The sequence below is a fragment of the Myxocyprinus asiaticus genome, chromosome 4 (genome assembly GCF_019703515.2).
Source record: "Myxocyprinus asiaticus isolate MX2 ecotype Aquarium Trade chromosome 4, UBuf_Myxa_2, whole genome shotgun sequence".
Taxonomy (NCBI): domain Eukaryota; kingdom Metazoa; phylum Chordata; class Actinopteri; order Cypriniformes; family Catostomidae; genus Myxocyprinus; species Myxocyprinus asiaticus.
The window spans coordinates 1,677,401-1,695,657 of NC_059347.1; the positions used below are offsets into that span (position 1 = coordinate 1,677,401).

General features: G+C 38.7%; 2 protein-coding genes across 8 annotated transcripts in view; both read right to left on the reverse strand.

Moving 5' to 3' along the window:
- Window positions 1–16,740, reverse strand: part of prrc2b (proline-rich coiled-coil 2B) — a 45,791-nt gene extending 29,051 nt beyond the window's left edge. For 2 of the 6 annotated variants that reach the window (XM_051688884.1, XM_051688893.1), the window contains exons 1-10: window positions 16,448–16,739; window positions 13,376–13,554; window positions 11,808–11,985; window positions 10,261–10,363; window positions 10,095–10,158; window positions 9,820–9,963; window positions 9,452–9,738; window positions 4,079–4,203; window positions 3,829–3,992; window positions 3,673–3,760 (exon numbers count right to left, since the gene is read on the reverse strand). In XM_051688884.1, the coding sequence (XP_051544844.1) occupies window positions 3,673–3,760; window positions 3,829–3,992; window positions 4,079–4,203; window positions 9,452–9,738; window positions 9,820–9,963; window positions 10,095–10,158; window positions 10,261–10,363; window positions 11,808–11,985; window positions 13,376–13,490 (1,268 nt within the window). In that variant the 5' untranslated portion in view covers window positions 13,491–13,554; window positions 16,448–16,739. Of the gene's footprint in view, window positions 1–3,672; window positions 3,761–3,828; window positions 3,993–4,078; window positions 4,204–9,451; window positions 9,739–9,819; window positions 9,964–10,094; window positions 10,159–10,260; window positions 10,364–11,807; window positions 11,986–13,375; window positions 13,555–16,447 lie in introns of all 6 variants that reach the window. The other 4 variants (XM_051688913.1, XM_051688920.1, XM_051688874.1 and 1 more) reach the window with 3 other exon arrangements.
- Window positions 1–18,257, reverse strand: part of nup214 (nucleoporin 214) — a 319,628-nt gene that overhangs the window by 146,012 nt on the left and 155,359 nt on the right. The window lies entirely within an intron of this gene.

Consider the following 18,257-nt stretch of genomic DNA (forward strand, 5'->3'; position numbering starts at 1 on the left):
GGTAGCATTTCTACAGGAGACCCATCTAGATCAGATGGAACACTCTAAATTGGCCTGAAAGGGTTTTAAATATGTATGTTCATCAACATATGTTTCTGGTAGGAGAAGGGGAGTGGCTATTTTAATATCAAATAAGCTTATGTATGACCACCAGACTGAAATTAAAGATAAAGAAGGGCGATACATTTTAAATGACAAATTGAAGGGGCTCCAGTTACATTTCTCAACTGAGACACAGGGAAATTTAATTTGTGGGGGAGACTTTAACAATTCTGAACTCAAAACTGGATACCTCTAAACTGACAGAGAGACCCTTAACTCATATAGTAAGGAAACATAAAGCTCTATTAAGAGATGTAGGATTGATAGACATGGAGAGATTTTTTTCCCCACAGGATGAGACTATAATCACTATTCCCAGCCACCTTCAAAATACTCTAAATAGTCTATTCTATTTATACTTCAAAAAGACACAAATAAGATAACTAAATGCAGCATAGGAACAATGGACCTGTCTGATCATGCACCAGTATACGCATCAGTGAGTCATATTAATTAAAATTCATATTAATACATTATGGAGACTGAATTCTAGCATCTTAAATAATGAGCAGTTTACAGCACGGATGAAAATTGAAATTGAACACTACTTGAAGGAGAATGACAATGGAGAGGTATCCCCGGCAGTACTTTGGGATGCTTGTAAAGCTGTCTTGAGAGGAATAATAACTGCAGAAACCACATTAGCTAAGAAATTAAGACAGGAGAAGTTATTTAAATTACAAACAAAGTTAAAAGAGTTGGAAATGGAACATAAAAGTACACAAGCTCAAAGACCAGGCTTAATGCAAGAAACTGGAAAAGAGAAGAAATCACAGAGATACCTAATGTGGAAATAGAGAAGAATCTCAGTTTTCTAAAACAGCGCTATTACGAAGCTGAGAGTAAGTCGATAAAACTCCTGGCTCATAAGCTCCGTAAAAAACAAGTTGATAACACAATTTACAAAATTAGAGATCCAAAAAAAAAAACTCTTCATAGATTGACAGAAATTCATGAGACGGGTTTACGGCAGAATGGTATAAGAAATTCAAGGAACAGCTTGTTCCTATCCTTCTTCCTGCCTGTAACACTGCACTTCATGGAAAGGAGATTCCTATTTCTTGGAATGAAGCGATTATCCCCCCTATTCCAAAGGAAGGAATGACAAGCCAGAATGTGGTTCTTATAGGCCTATTCCAGTCCTGAATGTTGATAAGTTATATCCAGTAATACTTACTAGGAATATAGAAAAAATACTTCCAGAATTAGTTCATAATGATCAGACAGGGTTCATTTGGCAAAGACAAATGCAGGACAATGTCAGATGCACACTACATATAATGAAACAGATTCAAGGGAGTAACATACCAGCAACGATAGTGAGTCTGGACGCCGAAAAAGCCTTTGATTCCGTCAGGTGGTCATACCTATATAGAGTCTTAGAACAATTTGGTTTTCATAAAAACACTCTTAAAAGCCATACAGTTATTATTTTCGTGTCCACAAGCAAGAATCAAAGTGAATGGTAGTCTGTCTAATTTTCTTAATTTGGAAAGAGGCACAAGACAGGGGTGCCCTCTTTCTCCCCTTCTTTTTGCACTTTATATTGAACCCCTGAGTCAATGGATACGCCAGAGTCACGATATTAGGGGGATAGAGATGGGTGAGGAAGAACATAAAGTAGCATTATTCGCAGATGATGTTTTGATATATCTTGGAGACCCTGCAATATCATTTATAAACCTTGTCAACACTAGATACATTTGGTACTTTATCAGGATATAGACTAAATGTGCAAAAAACACAGGTTACTGGCTACAATTTTATCCCCTCAGAAGAAATAAGGTTAAAATATAAGATTAATTATAATAAAAAGGTAATAAAATATTTGGGAATATACCTGCCAAAAGATACTAGTACGCTGTTTGATGTAAATTATAGACCCCTAAAGAGCAAACTACGAATAGATATTCGGAGGTGGAGTGTTATCCATGGAGAGTGGACATTATTAAAATAAATATGCTCCCTAGGCTCTTATACTTATTCCAGTCACTCCCAGTAAAGATCTCAGAACAATAATTTAGAGACTGGGACATATGGATTATAAGATTTATCTGGCAAGGCAAAAAAAAAAAAAAAAAAAAAAAACAGTTCAGTATAGAACACTTCAGATACCTAAAGAAAAGGGGGGTTTGGCCCTCCCATCTCTTAAAGTTTATTATATAGCTGCACAATTAAGACCCATAGTTTGCTGGTATAATCCATGGCATAAAGCTAGATGGAAACAGACTGAATGTTCACTTTTTCTGAAGTACTGACTCAAGCAGTAATTGCAGATGAACATTTATTAAGAATTTATATAAGTAAAGGATATCCATGGATTACTACTACTTTAGAAACGTGGGCAACACTAATTAAAACATGTACATTAAAAGACGTTCTAAAAATACTGAGGTGGTGTGCATATGATACGGATTTTACTCCAAATACGTTGGACGAAGCCTTTAAGAATTGGATTAAGAAAGGAGTTACATCATATTATTCTATTACGAACAATAAAATTCTCTTACCTTTCCAGGAATTTAAGAATCAATTTGGGTTGGGTAATCACGAATTGTTCAGATATTTTCAAATAAGACATTACATTAACTCAACTGTAAATAAGGAGAGGAATTGGGCACAAAATGATCTAGTGAAGATATTCTTGTCTGCTTATAAGGCTTCTACAGTTAGTTAAGTAATTTCTACATTTTATCATTGTCTTCAAAATAATTGATCAGAATCTACCTCCTATGTTAAAACAAAATGGGAGAAGGAAATATGATAATAACAAAAGAGGTTTGGTTAAATACCTCTTCAATGGGAAACCACAGGCTCCCACCAGTGGAGATTATTTGTCTGGAAAAATGTAATTCGATTTTTTTGTTACTCCAGTGCAACAGAGTTACAGTGAAAGAGGATCTCAGTGTTGGAGACAATGTAACTCCGAAGTAGCAAATCATCATCATATATTCTGGGCATGTCCAGTTATTCACCTATTTTGGAAAGCCATCCATAGGATATTAGAGGCTATATTAAAGATTAACATTCCATTCCAATTTAATGTGTTATATTTTGGAAACTTGGATTTCCATGAGACAAATTCTACATACCTATGGAAAATAATCCTGGTAGCAGCCAAAAAGGCTATTACTTGTAAATGGCTTCAACCTACTTCACCCACTATAGATGACTGGAAGGCAATTGTAATGGAGATATATAGGATGGAAATTCTTACCTTTTCTTTAAAAGCAAAAAAACAAAAGGGACTTTTTTTGTGGAGAAGATGAAGGGAATTTTTGGACCCAGAGAATTAGTAATTATATAATAGATGTCATCACAAATTGTCATTGTTAAGTAAACACTGTAACTGTGCAAATGTGCTATTACACTGTACTGTACCCTGTTGTAAATTTTAGTTGTAATTCCTCTGTTTGGGTTCAAGAAGTATTACACAGTTTTTGTGAAATTTATAGGAAGTCATCTTGACTTGAATGTATCCAAATTTTGTCTCCTATATAAAGATAAAATAAAATTAAAAAAAAGATGTTTGTGTAGTTTTCAGTATTCTGGGAACACAGGCAGACTCACCAGATCTTATTCTTCTCATATGGGGAGTGATCTTCCTCATCATCACTGAACTTCAGCTTCTCACTGTAATCCACCTCCTCATGAAGACCTGAAGAACAGCAGACCATCATGCACTGAACACATTTCACAAACGATTCTGTTAGAGCACGCGCTCACCTGCCCAGCCATCTTCACAGTCATTGTCCAGTTCATCCAGGTCTTTCAGGTCATCAGGGTTGATTATGGCAGCACGGGGGGCTCGATCTCCTGGCTGGCGGATCGGGCGAGCAGAGGGGCGCGGGGGCATTCGGGGGAAGCGGTTCTCTCTCTTTACATCACCACTACAAACAAAACAAATCATTTTATAGAGAATGAAAACGCAGTTGATGCTGCTGTTGGATTAGTTTAGTGATGGATGAACTCTTACTTGACCGGCTCTGGCGCAGGGATCGCTGGTCTAAAGGTGAACCTGGAATTAAAGCGCACAGGGGCCACAGTGGCAGGGCCGTGATCGGAGGAGCTCGGAGCATCACGAGTGTCTTTAGGACACATCTGACAAACAAATAAACAGGAAGTAATTTAAAAAAGGGTTTAGCCACCACGTTATATGTGATGGACTGATACACAATGTTCATCTGATACTGTTGATCATGATTTTCACATTATGGCAAATATTCAATATTAGAGGTCGACCGATAGTGATAATTTTTCAAATACAATAACTAAGATGGTGGAAAAGGCTGATTACTCAGCCGACAGTTTCTTTTTTAAATCGATATATATACACTATTAAAAAAAAATCTTCATCTTTTCTTACTGTGAAGGACAGTGACATAGAGGCTAAGAGAGTCTAAAATGAATAAAATCCCAAAAGTTGTAATGTGCAACCAAAATTTCAATAATATCCAAAAAATGTAGATTTGGTGAATAATGTGGGACTTTTTACTATGAAGCCTGACACACAGGGGACTCTTATTTTGTAATAACAGATTTGGCTCAGTTACGATGCTCTATATTTAAGTATTTAACAAATTAAGCTTTTTATAAACTATATCAGGGCTACTCAATTTGGCCCAAGGGCGAAATCTGGCACGGCAATCATTTTTATGTGGCCATCCATCCATTTTTGATAATTCACAGTCTGATCATCAGAACACACTCTGCGCAAAACTCAGCTGTGATTTTCACCACACTCAGTGTTGCTCACCGCATGCAACAGCATTCAGCTGTCTTCACAGCACAGATTTGGACCGGAGTGCACTTGTTTTAGTTTTTCTGGCCGTTGGTCACTGACACTACTTTCCAAAAAATGAACCAGCACAGTTAAGGTGAGCATATTTGATCCAGTGAGGTCAAATCTATAGACTTGAAAATATATGATCAGAGCAGTTGTTACAAGTGGTGTCAGTTTATATGCAAAATCATATTCAACAAAAGAGAACATCTAACCTTCAAAGAAAACACAAAAAACTTTGCTTTTATTCTCACCATTTCATGAGATAAACAGGCATGTCTCACCTGTTCAGGGTCTGTAATATAAATATCTGGCTTCTGTGTGCAAATGCACAATATTTGATAGACAAGGGAAGGCTAATTTTCTTGTCACTGAATGGCAGGATAATATAGAGAGCGGAAGAATAGACACTTTTTCCAGTTTTACATTTATTCTCATGTAAAATGGTCTATGTTAGATGTCCATTCTTTTCTTATGTAGGTTAATATAGTCAAATATATGGCCTTTAGCAGATGTTAAAGGTTGTTAAAGGTAAATGTTCCTCGTTATTTTCATAGTTTATAAACAATAGCCCTGATATGTTAAAATGATCATTGTTTTTATTTTTTGAAGTAAAATTGATCAAAATCTATTTGTTAGTTAAGGTTAAGTCAAGTTTTTTCTTCAGCCAGATCATAGAAGGACCAGACCTTAAAAAACTTAATTAACCCTTCACTAAGCTCCGCCCCCCGTGGTTATGGTTGCTCGCTCCAACAAGCTCTGCAGAACTCCCCATAAGAATGAATGGGAGATTGCAGTGAATGACGTTTTTTTGGCAAAATATTCTCATAAACAGACTGGATAATATTTCTCGTGGGCTGGTATGAAGAGTGACATTGTAATGCATATTTACCTGAAGTTTTTTGTAAAATAAATTGTTAAATTACACAGTAATCTGATTAAAAACTGTGGAGACTGTGAATCAGAATCAAGGCAAACGATTATTACAGTCACTTGAAAAGAGAAAAACTTCATTTAATAGCGATTACACATTTAATAATATTAACATAAGTGAACAGAAAAACACTGCAGGTGTACTCTCTGGGTAACTAGTGTCACTATTACAAATGACCCAGCAACAACGGTTTTTTATTTTTTGGATCATTTCAATAAAATCCCGCTTAAAACTCCTCAAACACACATTACTCCCATAGGCTCTCGTTGGAAGATAAGAAAAAGTGTGTCAGAGTGATGGTGACATGGCAACAGTTGCTAAGACAGGATTGGTCAGAAACACTATGGCGTTTATGTGGGTCTTAGCAAAGGGTCAATTGAACACCCCTGACAATTTTCATGTAAAAATCACACAGTATTAATGGTGCTTAGTTTTGTTTTTCATGTTACTTGCAATAGAAGAGCAAGCTAAGATAGATACGGAAAAGTCTTTAGCCCCTGTCAAATTTCCATCTGGATAATCCGGCCCCCACAAGAAAGTAACTGAAGAGCCCTGGCCTATATATTATGGCCCAATGAAATCCGTTTTATTTTTTCTCAAATTCCGTTTAATTTTTTTCGAAATTCCATTTTTTCAGATTTATTTTCATCTGTTTCGGATTTTTCATTTTTAACCAATTTTTACTTGTAAAAAGTCAACTACGTGCACAAACAATTGCAATATATGTCAATATTTTTTTTGTTCAAACTGTGGATAGTGTGGAAATTCAGGATAGTGTAAACTCTCAGCACTCTCAAAAGTTCTCAGGGCAAAAATATAATTCATACCAGAGAATAAAAGAAATGAAATTGCAATAAGTAGCCTGTAGGCCAAATAAAATATACAAATAAAAGTGTAACTTAAAAATGGAATTTAGCTCAAACTCCCTTCTGGTGGCTCAATGCCCTCAGTTAATGTTATTTAATTCATTTGAAACATGTGCTGCTTTCTTGGGCATTTCCCATCTTTCACAGACATCTCCACTGACGTACATGATGGTAAGGTGCTTGGTGTTGAGCTCAATAAGAGACTCTCTCGTCAGTGAGGAGTGTCTGGTACTTGCTGAAGCTCCTTTCACAGTCAACTGAACTGACTGGAAAATACATGTAGGACATTGCCATTTCTGCAACCCTTGGAAATCGTTGGATTGTGCCTTTCCAGTAGTCAGCAAAGTCCAGGGAAGTCAACAGGGCTTCATTTCGGACCCAATGTTGATATGCAGCCCACTCCTCACTGAGCTCTGGAGATGGGCTCTTCAGAGCCCACAGAGTACCATAGGCCTCAACATACCTCTCCATCGCAGGTGCCTGTCTGGGATCAAACACTCTGATCATCTTGAAGATCTCTCTGGCAGGATGGACATCCCAGTGCTTTGAACATTTTTCAAATGCAATGTGAAATCCATCATGAAGGTGATCAAGTACATCCCTCTTCTGCTGCATGGTCATTTGGTTCAGCAGCTCATCAGTTTTGACCCCAAAGCCATGGATTTTGGCTGTTCCATTGACTAAGTAGGAACCAAGATCCTCCATGATGTTATAAACAGAGACTGCCCTCAAGCACCCTCAGAGCTGTAACTAGTTTGCCACACCCCTCAGAGATGCAGGTCAGCTTCACCTGCAGGGCCTCTAGCTTGTCATCTGTATCAAGCAGTTCAAGGATGTTTCTAACTGCCTGAGCAGAGGAATTCTCAGCCATAAAAAACTCCTTGTAGAGATGAACATGGTCAGCATGGTACTGAACTAATTCGAACCAGCTATTCCATCTTGTATTTCCCGGGTCAGGAGGTACCTTGGGCTTCACAGCCTCCATTGTCAAAAAGCACAACCATCTCCTCTTTCTTGCAGGTTTTTTGAAAAAAGCAGATTTCAGACACATCACTAAAGCTGTGACCTCGCTGAAGTATTTGTAGTGTTGCCAGGTCTCTCCCAAATTGGTGACATGGCACAAGCAGGTTGCACGCACACTGTTAGGCATTAGACCCTTCAATACATCTTTGAAGGCTTTAAGACAATATGATGCATTGTCAGTTACCACTGCCAGAATGTCATTTAAGTTCACCTGACTGGTGTGGAGAGACTGCAGCACTGCCTGAGAAAATTATGAAAAGTTGCAGCTCTCCATGAAGATCACATCGGTTAGAAAGTATTTGCCTTCAGTACCTGCTGAATTAAATAGGAAAATTACTTTTAATACTTCTTCCAAATAGACTAATGTGCCTTAGGTGTTAATATTAGAAATGTACATGAATTACGAGCAGCAGTGAGCTAAATCAAAGTTATAGAATGCCTAGCCATTGTTAAACCTACAATCGAGTTACTACAATAAAAGCCAATGCTAATTTAATAAACACTCACCTATTACAATGTTGAGGACACTCCGATCTCGGTTGTCTGAGGTTTCATCGACAACAATGAAGATTTTCTTTCCACGGATCTCTTGCAGCACTTTTTGCATGTGTTGGTCAAAGACGTGCGGCAGGTGAATCTGTCTCAGGCTACTTTAGTTTTCTGGGAGTGCGCCTCCCTGTTTGCATTGCTTCACAAGAAAGGGAGGTATCTTCATTTTCTCAAGTGGTATGTCTGTCTCCGCACACATTGAAACAAAATCCTCTACAAACTCACGTCTAGCATCTATTGATGACGAGATAGCTATGATAGAAACCTGCAGGGCTGAGCTACCAGTAGTTGATTTTGCCTCGTTCTTGAGATGGATTCTCGATTTTAAATGGTAATTGCACGTATCTTTACGAGTCCAGTCAATAGTGTGTTGACAAAACTTACAGAAAAGCTGTTGACCAGACTCATAGTAGTCATTGGGATATTGTTCCGCCCGGTACTTGGCAGTTAATTGTGTGTTTCTAAATATTTTAGATGCGGTTGTCTTACCGGAGGCAAGTCGTTTAGACATGTTTCTTATCAATGACGGCAATTCAATTCCGCAACGCGGAAACCATAGGGCCCTAATATATTCACCAGATAACGCCTTTTGTATATATTTTACCAGATGAGGTTTATTGATGAGGAATAAAAAAAACATAAAAATAAAAAACTATCGGCATAGATTTTTAACCATAACCGAGTTAAAAAAAACAACTATTGGCACAGATTAATTGGTAAAACTGATATATCGGTCTATGATGAACAATATTATAAATCCATACCATTTTGCCTGTTTAAGCATTCACACCATCCAGGACTTTATAAGCTTCAAATTTGAGTCCTATTAGTCTGATGACACATAAAAAAAGCTAACAGTAAATGATAATAATAATATGGTCACTGCTATGACATGCACCATCTCTAGATGAATCTGACAAAGTCACAATGCCTTGATTTTCACATTCTTTCCTCTGATTTGGGGGCGAGATGAGAAAGTCACTTTCACACACAGCTTTTTCCAGTAAAATTAACGGCATTTTTCCATTTAGAGGTGTGTGAATAGCACCCGTTGGGAAAAACCGATAAATCAGCTTTACAACGCATTACAACCCTTTGTCTTATTTTTACTACTTCCGGGATGTTGTTCTTTTGCTGTAAAGTTTAACCCTTCAGTATGTAGATAAGTTTTCACTGTGAACACTTGAGACTCACGAAGGCCGGCAGCATGTCGTGGTACGTGGTGGTGGTGTGGTGCTGGTACTGCAGGGCTGGTGGAGCAGGCCGGCACACTGGTTGAGCGGGTCGCAGTGACGGCTCCTTCACATCACACGACTGAGCAGCTGCTGCAGTGGATGAGGAGGAGGAGGAGGGAGGAGGAAGAGGAGAGCCCATCTCAGCTGCGGCACTGCTGCTCTTGTTCTCCGTGTCTGAGAGAGGAGCAGCAGACAGAGCCGACGCCTGCAGGTTCCTCCCACCTCCCTCCCTCCAGCTGGACACATCTGACAATCACAGAGAAACAGTATTAACACCACATCAGTACGAATTACACACATGAATGAGGCAAAAGGGGCAGTGCTCACTCTGCGGGCGGAGGCTTGGTCCGGGCCCATACGATGGATCGAAGACGCTTCTTTCCTTGCCAGCCTTGTCCTGTTCTCCTGCTGCTTTCAGCGTCGGAAACTCCTCGTGAGAGAATGGCTGCAGTCGGCTTGAGACCTTTAAACCTGTTACACGTCAACAGCACATTACAACCCCTCACAGTCACAGTCAAATGTTCAGATGACATGTCAAATGAAACATCATAAGCCATCACCATTATGCAAAAACAACCAAACGGAGATGAGTTGATTCTTACCATCTGCTTTGACTGCCTTTCCGTTGAGCTGAGCCCATTGCTTTGGTCCACCTGTGCATGTACTCTAGAGAAGACATCAGACACACGATTCTCACTCGCGTCTTTACTTGAACTCATATGAATAGAAAGTGAAGGCAGTCGACACTACGAGGAGTGTTGTTTGTACCTCGTGGTTGGTTATTGGTGTGGGCTTCTGAAGATTGGACACAGATTTCTGTAAAGCCAGCGGCGGCTGCGACTCCTGCAGCTGTGCTGTTGATGCAACGGAACTGATGAGGAAACAATAATCACATCATTAATCACTCAATTAATAAATCACATGAAACCTCTAGTGCAACACACCGTCAGGAAAAAGTAACAATGACATTTCATGAATACAGCTGCAGAATAGACAAAGCAAATGCAAGTAGATAAAAGCACAAGTTTTTACATGAAGCTCAGAAACCTCGTGAGCTGTTACACTGTCTATATTCTTCTCAGGTAACATGCTAAGTGAAATGGAAGCCAATGGCAATATCTCGACTATCGGTTTTTAACTATAAATTACAAATACTAATTACTGCAATGTTCAACCTCATTAGCACAAGTTACCATTACTGACACATGCACCTTAAGAATTTATACAAGAAAATTTGTATATCTGAATTTATTCTCAGATCAATCTTTAGACATTTAGTTGTTTTTTTTTTTTTTACTATGAGTTGAAAATTATTAAAAAGGTGTGAAATTGGCTGGCATGTTGCAGTAATAACATGCTTATTTTTTTTGTTAAATTGGATGCACAATGAATACATTTTTAGAGCCTCTTCTAAATGTCTGTGTGTCAAGTTAAACATTTTACTTTATATCCTTACATATATATATATATATATATATATATATATATATATATATATATATAAATAATCAGCTTTTAATATTTTGGTTTGCAGTAATGATAATTTATCAGGACATATTACAGAAAATGACGAATTAAATCAGTTTTTAATGAGAACATCCCTATTTTGCCTTCTCATTTTCTACTCCAACATAGGGAGATGATATAACAAATTTCAGATACATCACGAGAGAAAATTCTCTCATCATTTAATCACCCTCATGCTATCCCAGATGTGTCTGATTTTTACACTAATATCAGGTTAAATTGTCCATGTTTAAGTAGATGGAGCTGTTTATCGATACTTTTGACATTTTTGAAGTACATTCTTTTACTGAGCTTGTCACAATGCATTCTGGGATTGCCTTCTCAGTGAGGAACACACGCATTGCACCCACATCAGACACACACACACACACACACACACACACACACACAGGTGCAGTGCAGCATCACAGAACTGCTCTTCACCACATGAGGGTAAGTAAATAATGAGAGAATTTAAATTCTTGGGTCAACTATTCCTTTAATAATTTTGATTTTCTTCTTGACAGATTTAGTGAGAATGACCCAAAGGTGCGTTCTCACAGCCAAAGTGCCTGAAATAAAACTTGGCATTTTCAGCACCTGTTGCTGATGCAGCAATCTCTAATTCAACTTCCTGCAAATGAGCAACATCACAATGTGGCGGCTACCAATACTTGTTCAGACAGTGATCCGGCACCTGACACAGCTGGATACAGCAGCCGAGTAGAAACATCAACTTAACAACCTGCGGTACAGAAACTGGGCACCTTCAATTTAACTGCTATACAGTAGTGTTGATGGCACAGTACCTCTTTTGATCGGGTTGATCCTGCTTGTTTGCCCATCCTGTACCGTCTTTGGGCACAATGATGATGTTGGGATCGTTTCCTTTATTCTCAGATTTCAGACTCGGCAAGTGAGCGGGAGGGGGCATGCGCCGGGCAGTGGCCACTTTGCCAAGACTCTGTAAGCCATGTCGAGTAACAACTGCAGGGACAAAGACAGCTGTTGTAAAGATGGTGCAAGAAATTAAGGGAAAAGAGTTAAATTAACTGTTCACCCAAATGTGACGCGTTACGATCATTTACATGGCATTTGGGGTCCAAACCTGGACCAATGCATCTTATTTGAACACATGCAAGCGAGAATGAGTGAATAAGGATAAATTTGGGACTAATCCTCTGGCAAAGCTATAGTATGACTTCAGAAGATTCAATGTCATATTGACTACTTTTGTGGTGGGGGAGCTTGACAGCCTCTGCTCACTATTCGTTTTCATTACATGGAAAAGAGCAGCATGAACAATCAGCTAAACATCTCCCTTTACGCTCCACAGATTAAATAATATCAGATTTGGAACAACACGGTGGGTTGAGTAAATGACAGAATTTGCATTTTTGGGTGAACTATTCCTTTAAGATACATTTTTTAACATTAAAGCAAAGGTCTAAACATCAAAAGAACAGATATACGTTCAGCCAAGATCTTAAGTGTAGGGGAGACCGGGCCCAGTTGTCACACGGGCTATATCACAATTACAAAGAGATTTTGAGTCAAGTCAAATTTTTGTGGGTAAAGAAGAAAACAATCAAACACTGAGTCAGCTAGTACAGTATAATGACTGCAGATTTGAACCGATAGGCTTAATTGTGTTTTTAGCATAAAGGTATTTTTCATGAAAGTCAGGTTGGAGCATGTTGTCATTTTTATTGGGACGGGTTGTAATGTGTTTTATTGTCATAAATTTATACATTTGATCAGTTACAACATTTGTTGGCCAAAACCACAGTTTGATATTTTTGTACATTACCTTTTTTGTTGTTTCAAGAATCGCTTTGTTTTTGCTGAAAAGAGGGTTGTTTAATGAAAGTGTAGATTTAACAAGAGGCGTATTATCGGGGCATGTTGTCTCACATGTGATCGATGAACTAAATCTTTAGTCCTGGGCAATAAGAGTGAAAATGTCAATAGTTTCTCTTTTTTTAAAGTCAAACCTTTAAGGTTTGCGTTTATACAGATATTATAAAAATATTCACTGTAATAAGAAGTTTGACAACTAGACCCGGTCTCCACCATCATTGTTGTAGTTTAAAGGAGAACAGCACTGAGTTTTAAGGGCAAAGTTTACTTCAGTAACAGTATGCATGACAGAAATGTTGTCATCAGCAGTGTCTGTGTGAACAGTCCTCATCTGTGCACATCATCGGCGCATGTGCCTGCCGTTAACTTTACTAAAAGGGTACCACATAGCAGTCATAGTGTGCACACGTTGACCACGTTCGATTTCGCTTCTGGTCAAACATATACTTTGAAAAGCTGAGCACTCGACAGTGTGCAAGATGATCTGGCAAAGTATACTGTCAACCTTCAGTCTCACCTGTGGTTTTCTGAGTTTCTATTGACTTTCCTTTGTACTTGTCAAATAGGCTGAGTGAGGAATACTTGCTTTTCCCATCCTTGGACTTGGTTATTTGCCCCAAACGATCGGACATTGCGATGTAATGTCATCGAGTACGGAAATTTTTCTTAGCACCTATTCCTCAGTACCGTCTGTTTCTGTGGACACAAAAAAAAATGACTATTATAAGATGCTTCACATCTTTTTTTCTTAAACTACTTCAAAGAGTTCTCATCAAAAATCCTCCACGTGCAGCAATGACAGCTTTGCAGATCCATGGCATTCTAGCTGTCAGTTTGTCCAGATACTCAGGTGACAATTCACCCCACACTTCCTGTAGCACTTGCCATAGATGCGGCTGTCTTGTCGGGCACTTCTCACACACCTTATAGTTTAGCTGATCCTACAAAAGCTCAATGGGGTTAAGATCCATAACACTCTTTTCCAATTATCTGTTGTTCAATGTCTGTATTTCTTTGCCCACTTTCTTTTTTTGTTTTTGTTTTAAAAGTGGCTTTTTCTTTGCAGTTCTTCCCATAAGTCATGCACCCCTGAGTCTTCTCTTTACTGTTGTACATGGATAGAGTGGGCAAAGAAACACAGACATTGGACAACAGATAATTGGAAAAGAGTGTTATGGATCTTTGACCCCATTGAGCTTTTGTGGGATCAGCTAGACTGTAAGGTGTGTGAGAAGTGCCCAACAAGACAGACATATCTATGGCAAGTGCTACAGGAAGTGTGGGGTGAAATGTCATCTGAGTATCTGGACAAACAGAAATACTCAAACCAGCCCATCTGTCACCAACAATCATGCCACAGACCAAATCACTGAGATCACATTTTTTCCCCATACTGATGGTTGATGTGAACATTAACTGAAGCTCCTGACCCATATATGCATGATCTCATGCACTGCTGCCACACGATTGGCTGATTAGATAATCGCATGGATGATTGTTGGTGCCAGACGGGCTGGTTTGAGTATTTCTGGGATTTTCACACACAACAGTCTCTAGAATTTACTCCGAATGGTGCCAAAAACAAAAAACATCCAGTGAGCAGCGGTTCTGTGGATGGAAATGTCTTGTTGATGAAAGAGGTCAACAGAGAATGGCCAGACTGGTTCAAACTGACAAAGTCTACGGTAATTCAGATAACCACTCTATACAATTGTGGTGAGAAGAAAATCATCTCTGAATGCTATTCTGAGATGAGGGTTGGTGCTGTTTTGGCAGCACGAGGGGGACCTACACAATATTAGGCAGGTGGCATTAATGTTGTGGCTGATCAGTGTATATATATTATACATACAGCTCTGGAAAAAACTAAGAGACCACTGCAAAATTATCAGTTTCTCTGGATTTACTATTTCTAGGTATGTGTTTGAGTTGAATGAACGTTTTTGTTTTATTCTATAAAGTACTGATACATTTCTCCCAAATTCCAAATAAAAATATTGTAATTTAGAGCATTTATTTGCAGAAAATGACAACTGGTGTTTTCAGACCTCGAATAATGCAAAGAAAACAAGTTCATATTGATTTTTAAACAACACAATACTAATGTTTTAACTTAGGAAGAGTTCAGAAATCAATATTTGGTGGAATAACTTTCAGAAGGATGCATGAGTCAAGCTACATACAAGGTTATCCTGGAAGAAGGACAGCAGGACAATGCTCCATGCCACACAGCCTGGTCAATCAAGGTGTGGATGGAGGAGCACCGGATCAAGACCCTGTCATGGTCAGCCCAATCTCCAGACCTGAACCCCATTGAAAACCTCTGGAATGTGATCAAGAGGAAGATGGATGGACACAAGCCATCAAACAAAGCCGAGCTGCTTGAATTTTTGCACCAGGAGTGGCATAAAGTCACCCAACATCAATGTGAAAGACTGGTAGAGAGCACGCCAAGATGCATGAAAGCTGTGATTTAAAATCAGGGTTATTCCACCAAAAATTGATTTCTGAACTCTTCCAAAGTTAAAACATTAGTATTGTGTTGTTTATAAATCAATATGAACTTGTTTTCTTTGCATTATTCAAGGTCTGAAAACACCAGTTGTCATTTTCTGCAAATAAATGCTCTAAATAACAATATTTTTATTTGGAATTTGGGAGAAATGTTGTCAATACTTTATAGAATAAAACAGAAATGTTTATTTTACTCAAACACATACCTAGAAATAGTAAATCCAGAGAAACTGATCTCTTAATTGTTTCCAGAACTGTATGTCAGAACAAAACTCACATGATCACACACACAGAGAAAGATATTACACCTGCTCTCATGAGAAATATAAAGACACTCTCCGTGAAATTCAGGGTCATTTCAATACAAAAACAGACAAACACTGCCAGTGTTGAAAAACATGAAACACTATAAGATCTTTAGAAAATACTGAGATCAGCGTGATTATTGTGTTTAATGTGAATCTTCTACACAAGTTAATACAGATGCTAACCGAATATAACAACAAAGTCAACACACTGGATTTCAATTAAACCTTTAATTACAACATTAAACATGTAAATAACACATGAAATCGCTTAATAAACGAACACTGTCTGTGAATGTCAGTTAGCATCAGATGTAAACAGACGCGATCAAAACCTCATTATTCAACGAACAACTCGTTTAACACACGTTACATCAACACTGACAGACACTCAATGACATTGATACATGTGTGAACACTGACATATGACGGAAATATGAACAATCTGAGAGATTTTCACCAATATTTCTCAGTGTTTTAGCAATGCTACCGCCATTAGCTGTGAACCGATTCAGATGTTTAAACTAATCCAGATCTCATAAATCAGCTTTAAACATGAACACAACACACAGCAAAGCTCGTGTTTGATTCGCATGTGTCAGAAGAGTGAGTAATTAATGCGTTCATGAGGGTTTTGTGGGGATTTGTTGGTATGTGAAGTGATTAAAAATGGCTGCTGCTCTGAACAAAGCGACACAAACATTGAGACATCTTGCGACAAACCGGCACAAAAAACACAAATACCGGCACAGAGCGCGCCAATAACTCACCGAATGAACGTATAACTGTCGCTTCTGATCACTTATGTCGATATATTTCCACCGGATAGAGAATCTCGGGAGGATGGTTGAAGATTCTGCGGCCACTTTCTCTCTGTTTTCTCTGTCCGATTGTTAACAGTTTCCCGGCCTGAGAATACTGATGGGCGCATTCGCCACACTGCTTCATGAAGCTTCGAAACCTTAAGGAGTCATTTGTTTCAAATCACTGCTTCATGACGCTTCGAAACCTTCAGGAGTCATTTGTTTCGAATCACTGCTTCCTGAAGCTCCGAAACCTTCAGGAGTCATTTGTTTCGAATCACTGCTTCCTGAAGCTTCGAAACCTTCAGGAGTCATTTGTTTCGAATCACTGCTTCCTGAAGCTCCGAAATCTTCAGGAGTCATTTGTTTTGAATCACTGCTTCCTTAAGCTTCGAAACCTTCAGGAGTCATTTGTTTCAAATCACTGCTTCATGACGCTTCGAAACCTTCAGGAGTCATTTGTTTCGAATCACTGCTTCCTGAAGCTCCGAAACCTTCAGGAGTCATTTGTTTCGAATCACTGCTTCCTGAAGCTTCGAAACCTTCAGGAGTCATTTGTTTTGAATCACTGCTTCCTTAAGCTTCGAAACCTTCAGGAGTCATTTGTTTCAAATCACTACTTCCTGAAGCTCCGAAACCTTCAGGAGTCATTTGTTTCGAATCACTGCTTCCTGAAGCTTCGAAACCTTCAGGAGTCATTTGTTTTGAATCACTGCTTCCTTAAGCTTTGAAACCTTCAGGAGTCATTTGTTTCGAATCACTGCTTCCTGAAGCTTCGAAACCTTCAGGAGTCATTTGTTTTGAATCACTGCTTCCTTAAGCTTCGAAACCTTCAGGAGTCATTTGTTTCAAATCACTGCTTCCTGAAGCTCCGAAACCTTCAGGAGTCATTTGTTTCGAATCACTGCTTCCTGAAGCTTCGAAACCTTCAGGAGTCATTTGTTTTGAATCACTGCTTCCTTAAGCTTTGAAACCTTCAGGAGTCATTTGTTTCGAATCACTTAAGGAGTCATTTGTTTTGAATCACTTCTTCATGAAGCTTCGAAACCTTCAGGAGTCATTTGTTTCGAATCACTGCTTCGTTAAGCTTCGAAACCTTCAGGAGTCATTTGTTTCGAATCACTTAAGGAGTCATTTGTTTCGAATCACTGCTTCATGAAGCTTCGAAACCTTCAGGAGTCATTTGTTTCGAATCACTTAAGGAGTCATTTGTTTTGAATCACTTCTTCATGAAGCTTCGAAACCTTCAGGAGTCATTTGTTTCGAATCACTGCTTCGTTAAGCTTCGAAACCTTCTGGAGTCATTTGTTTCAAATCACTTAAGGAGTCATTTGTTTCGAATCACTGCTTCGTGAAGCTTCGAAACCTTCAGGAGTCATTTGTTTTGAATCACTTAAGGAGTCATTTGTTTCGAATTACTGCTTCGTGAAGCTTCGAAACCTTCAGGAGTCATTTGTTTCGAATCACTTAAGGAGTCATTTGTTTTGAATCACTTCTTCATGAAGCTTCGAAACCTTCAGGAGTCATTTGTTTCGAATCACTGCTTCCTGAAGCTTCGAAACCTTCAGGAGTCATTTGTTTCGAATCACTTAAGGAGTCATTTGTTTTGAATCACTGCTTCATGAAGCTTCGAAACCTTCAGGAGTCATTTGTTTCGAATCACTTAAGGAGTCATTTGTTTTGAATCACTGCTTCGTGAAGCTTCGAAACCTTCAGGAGTCACTGCTTCATGAAGCTTCGAAACCTTCAGGAGTCATTTGTTTCGAATCACTTAAGG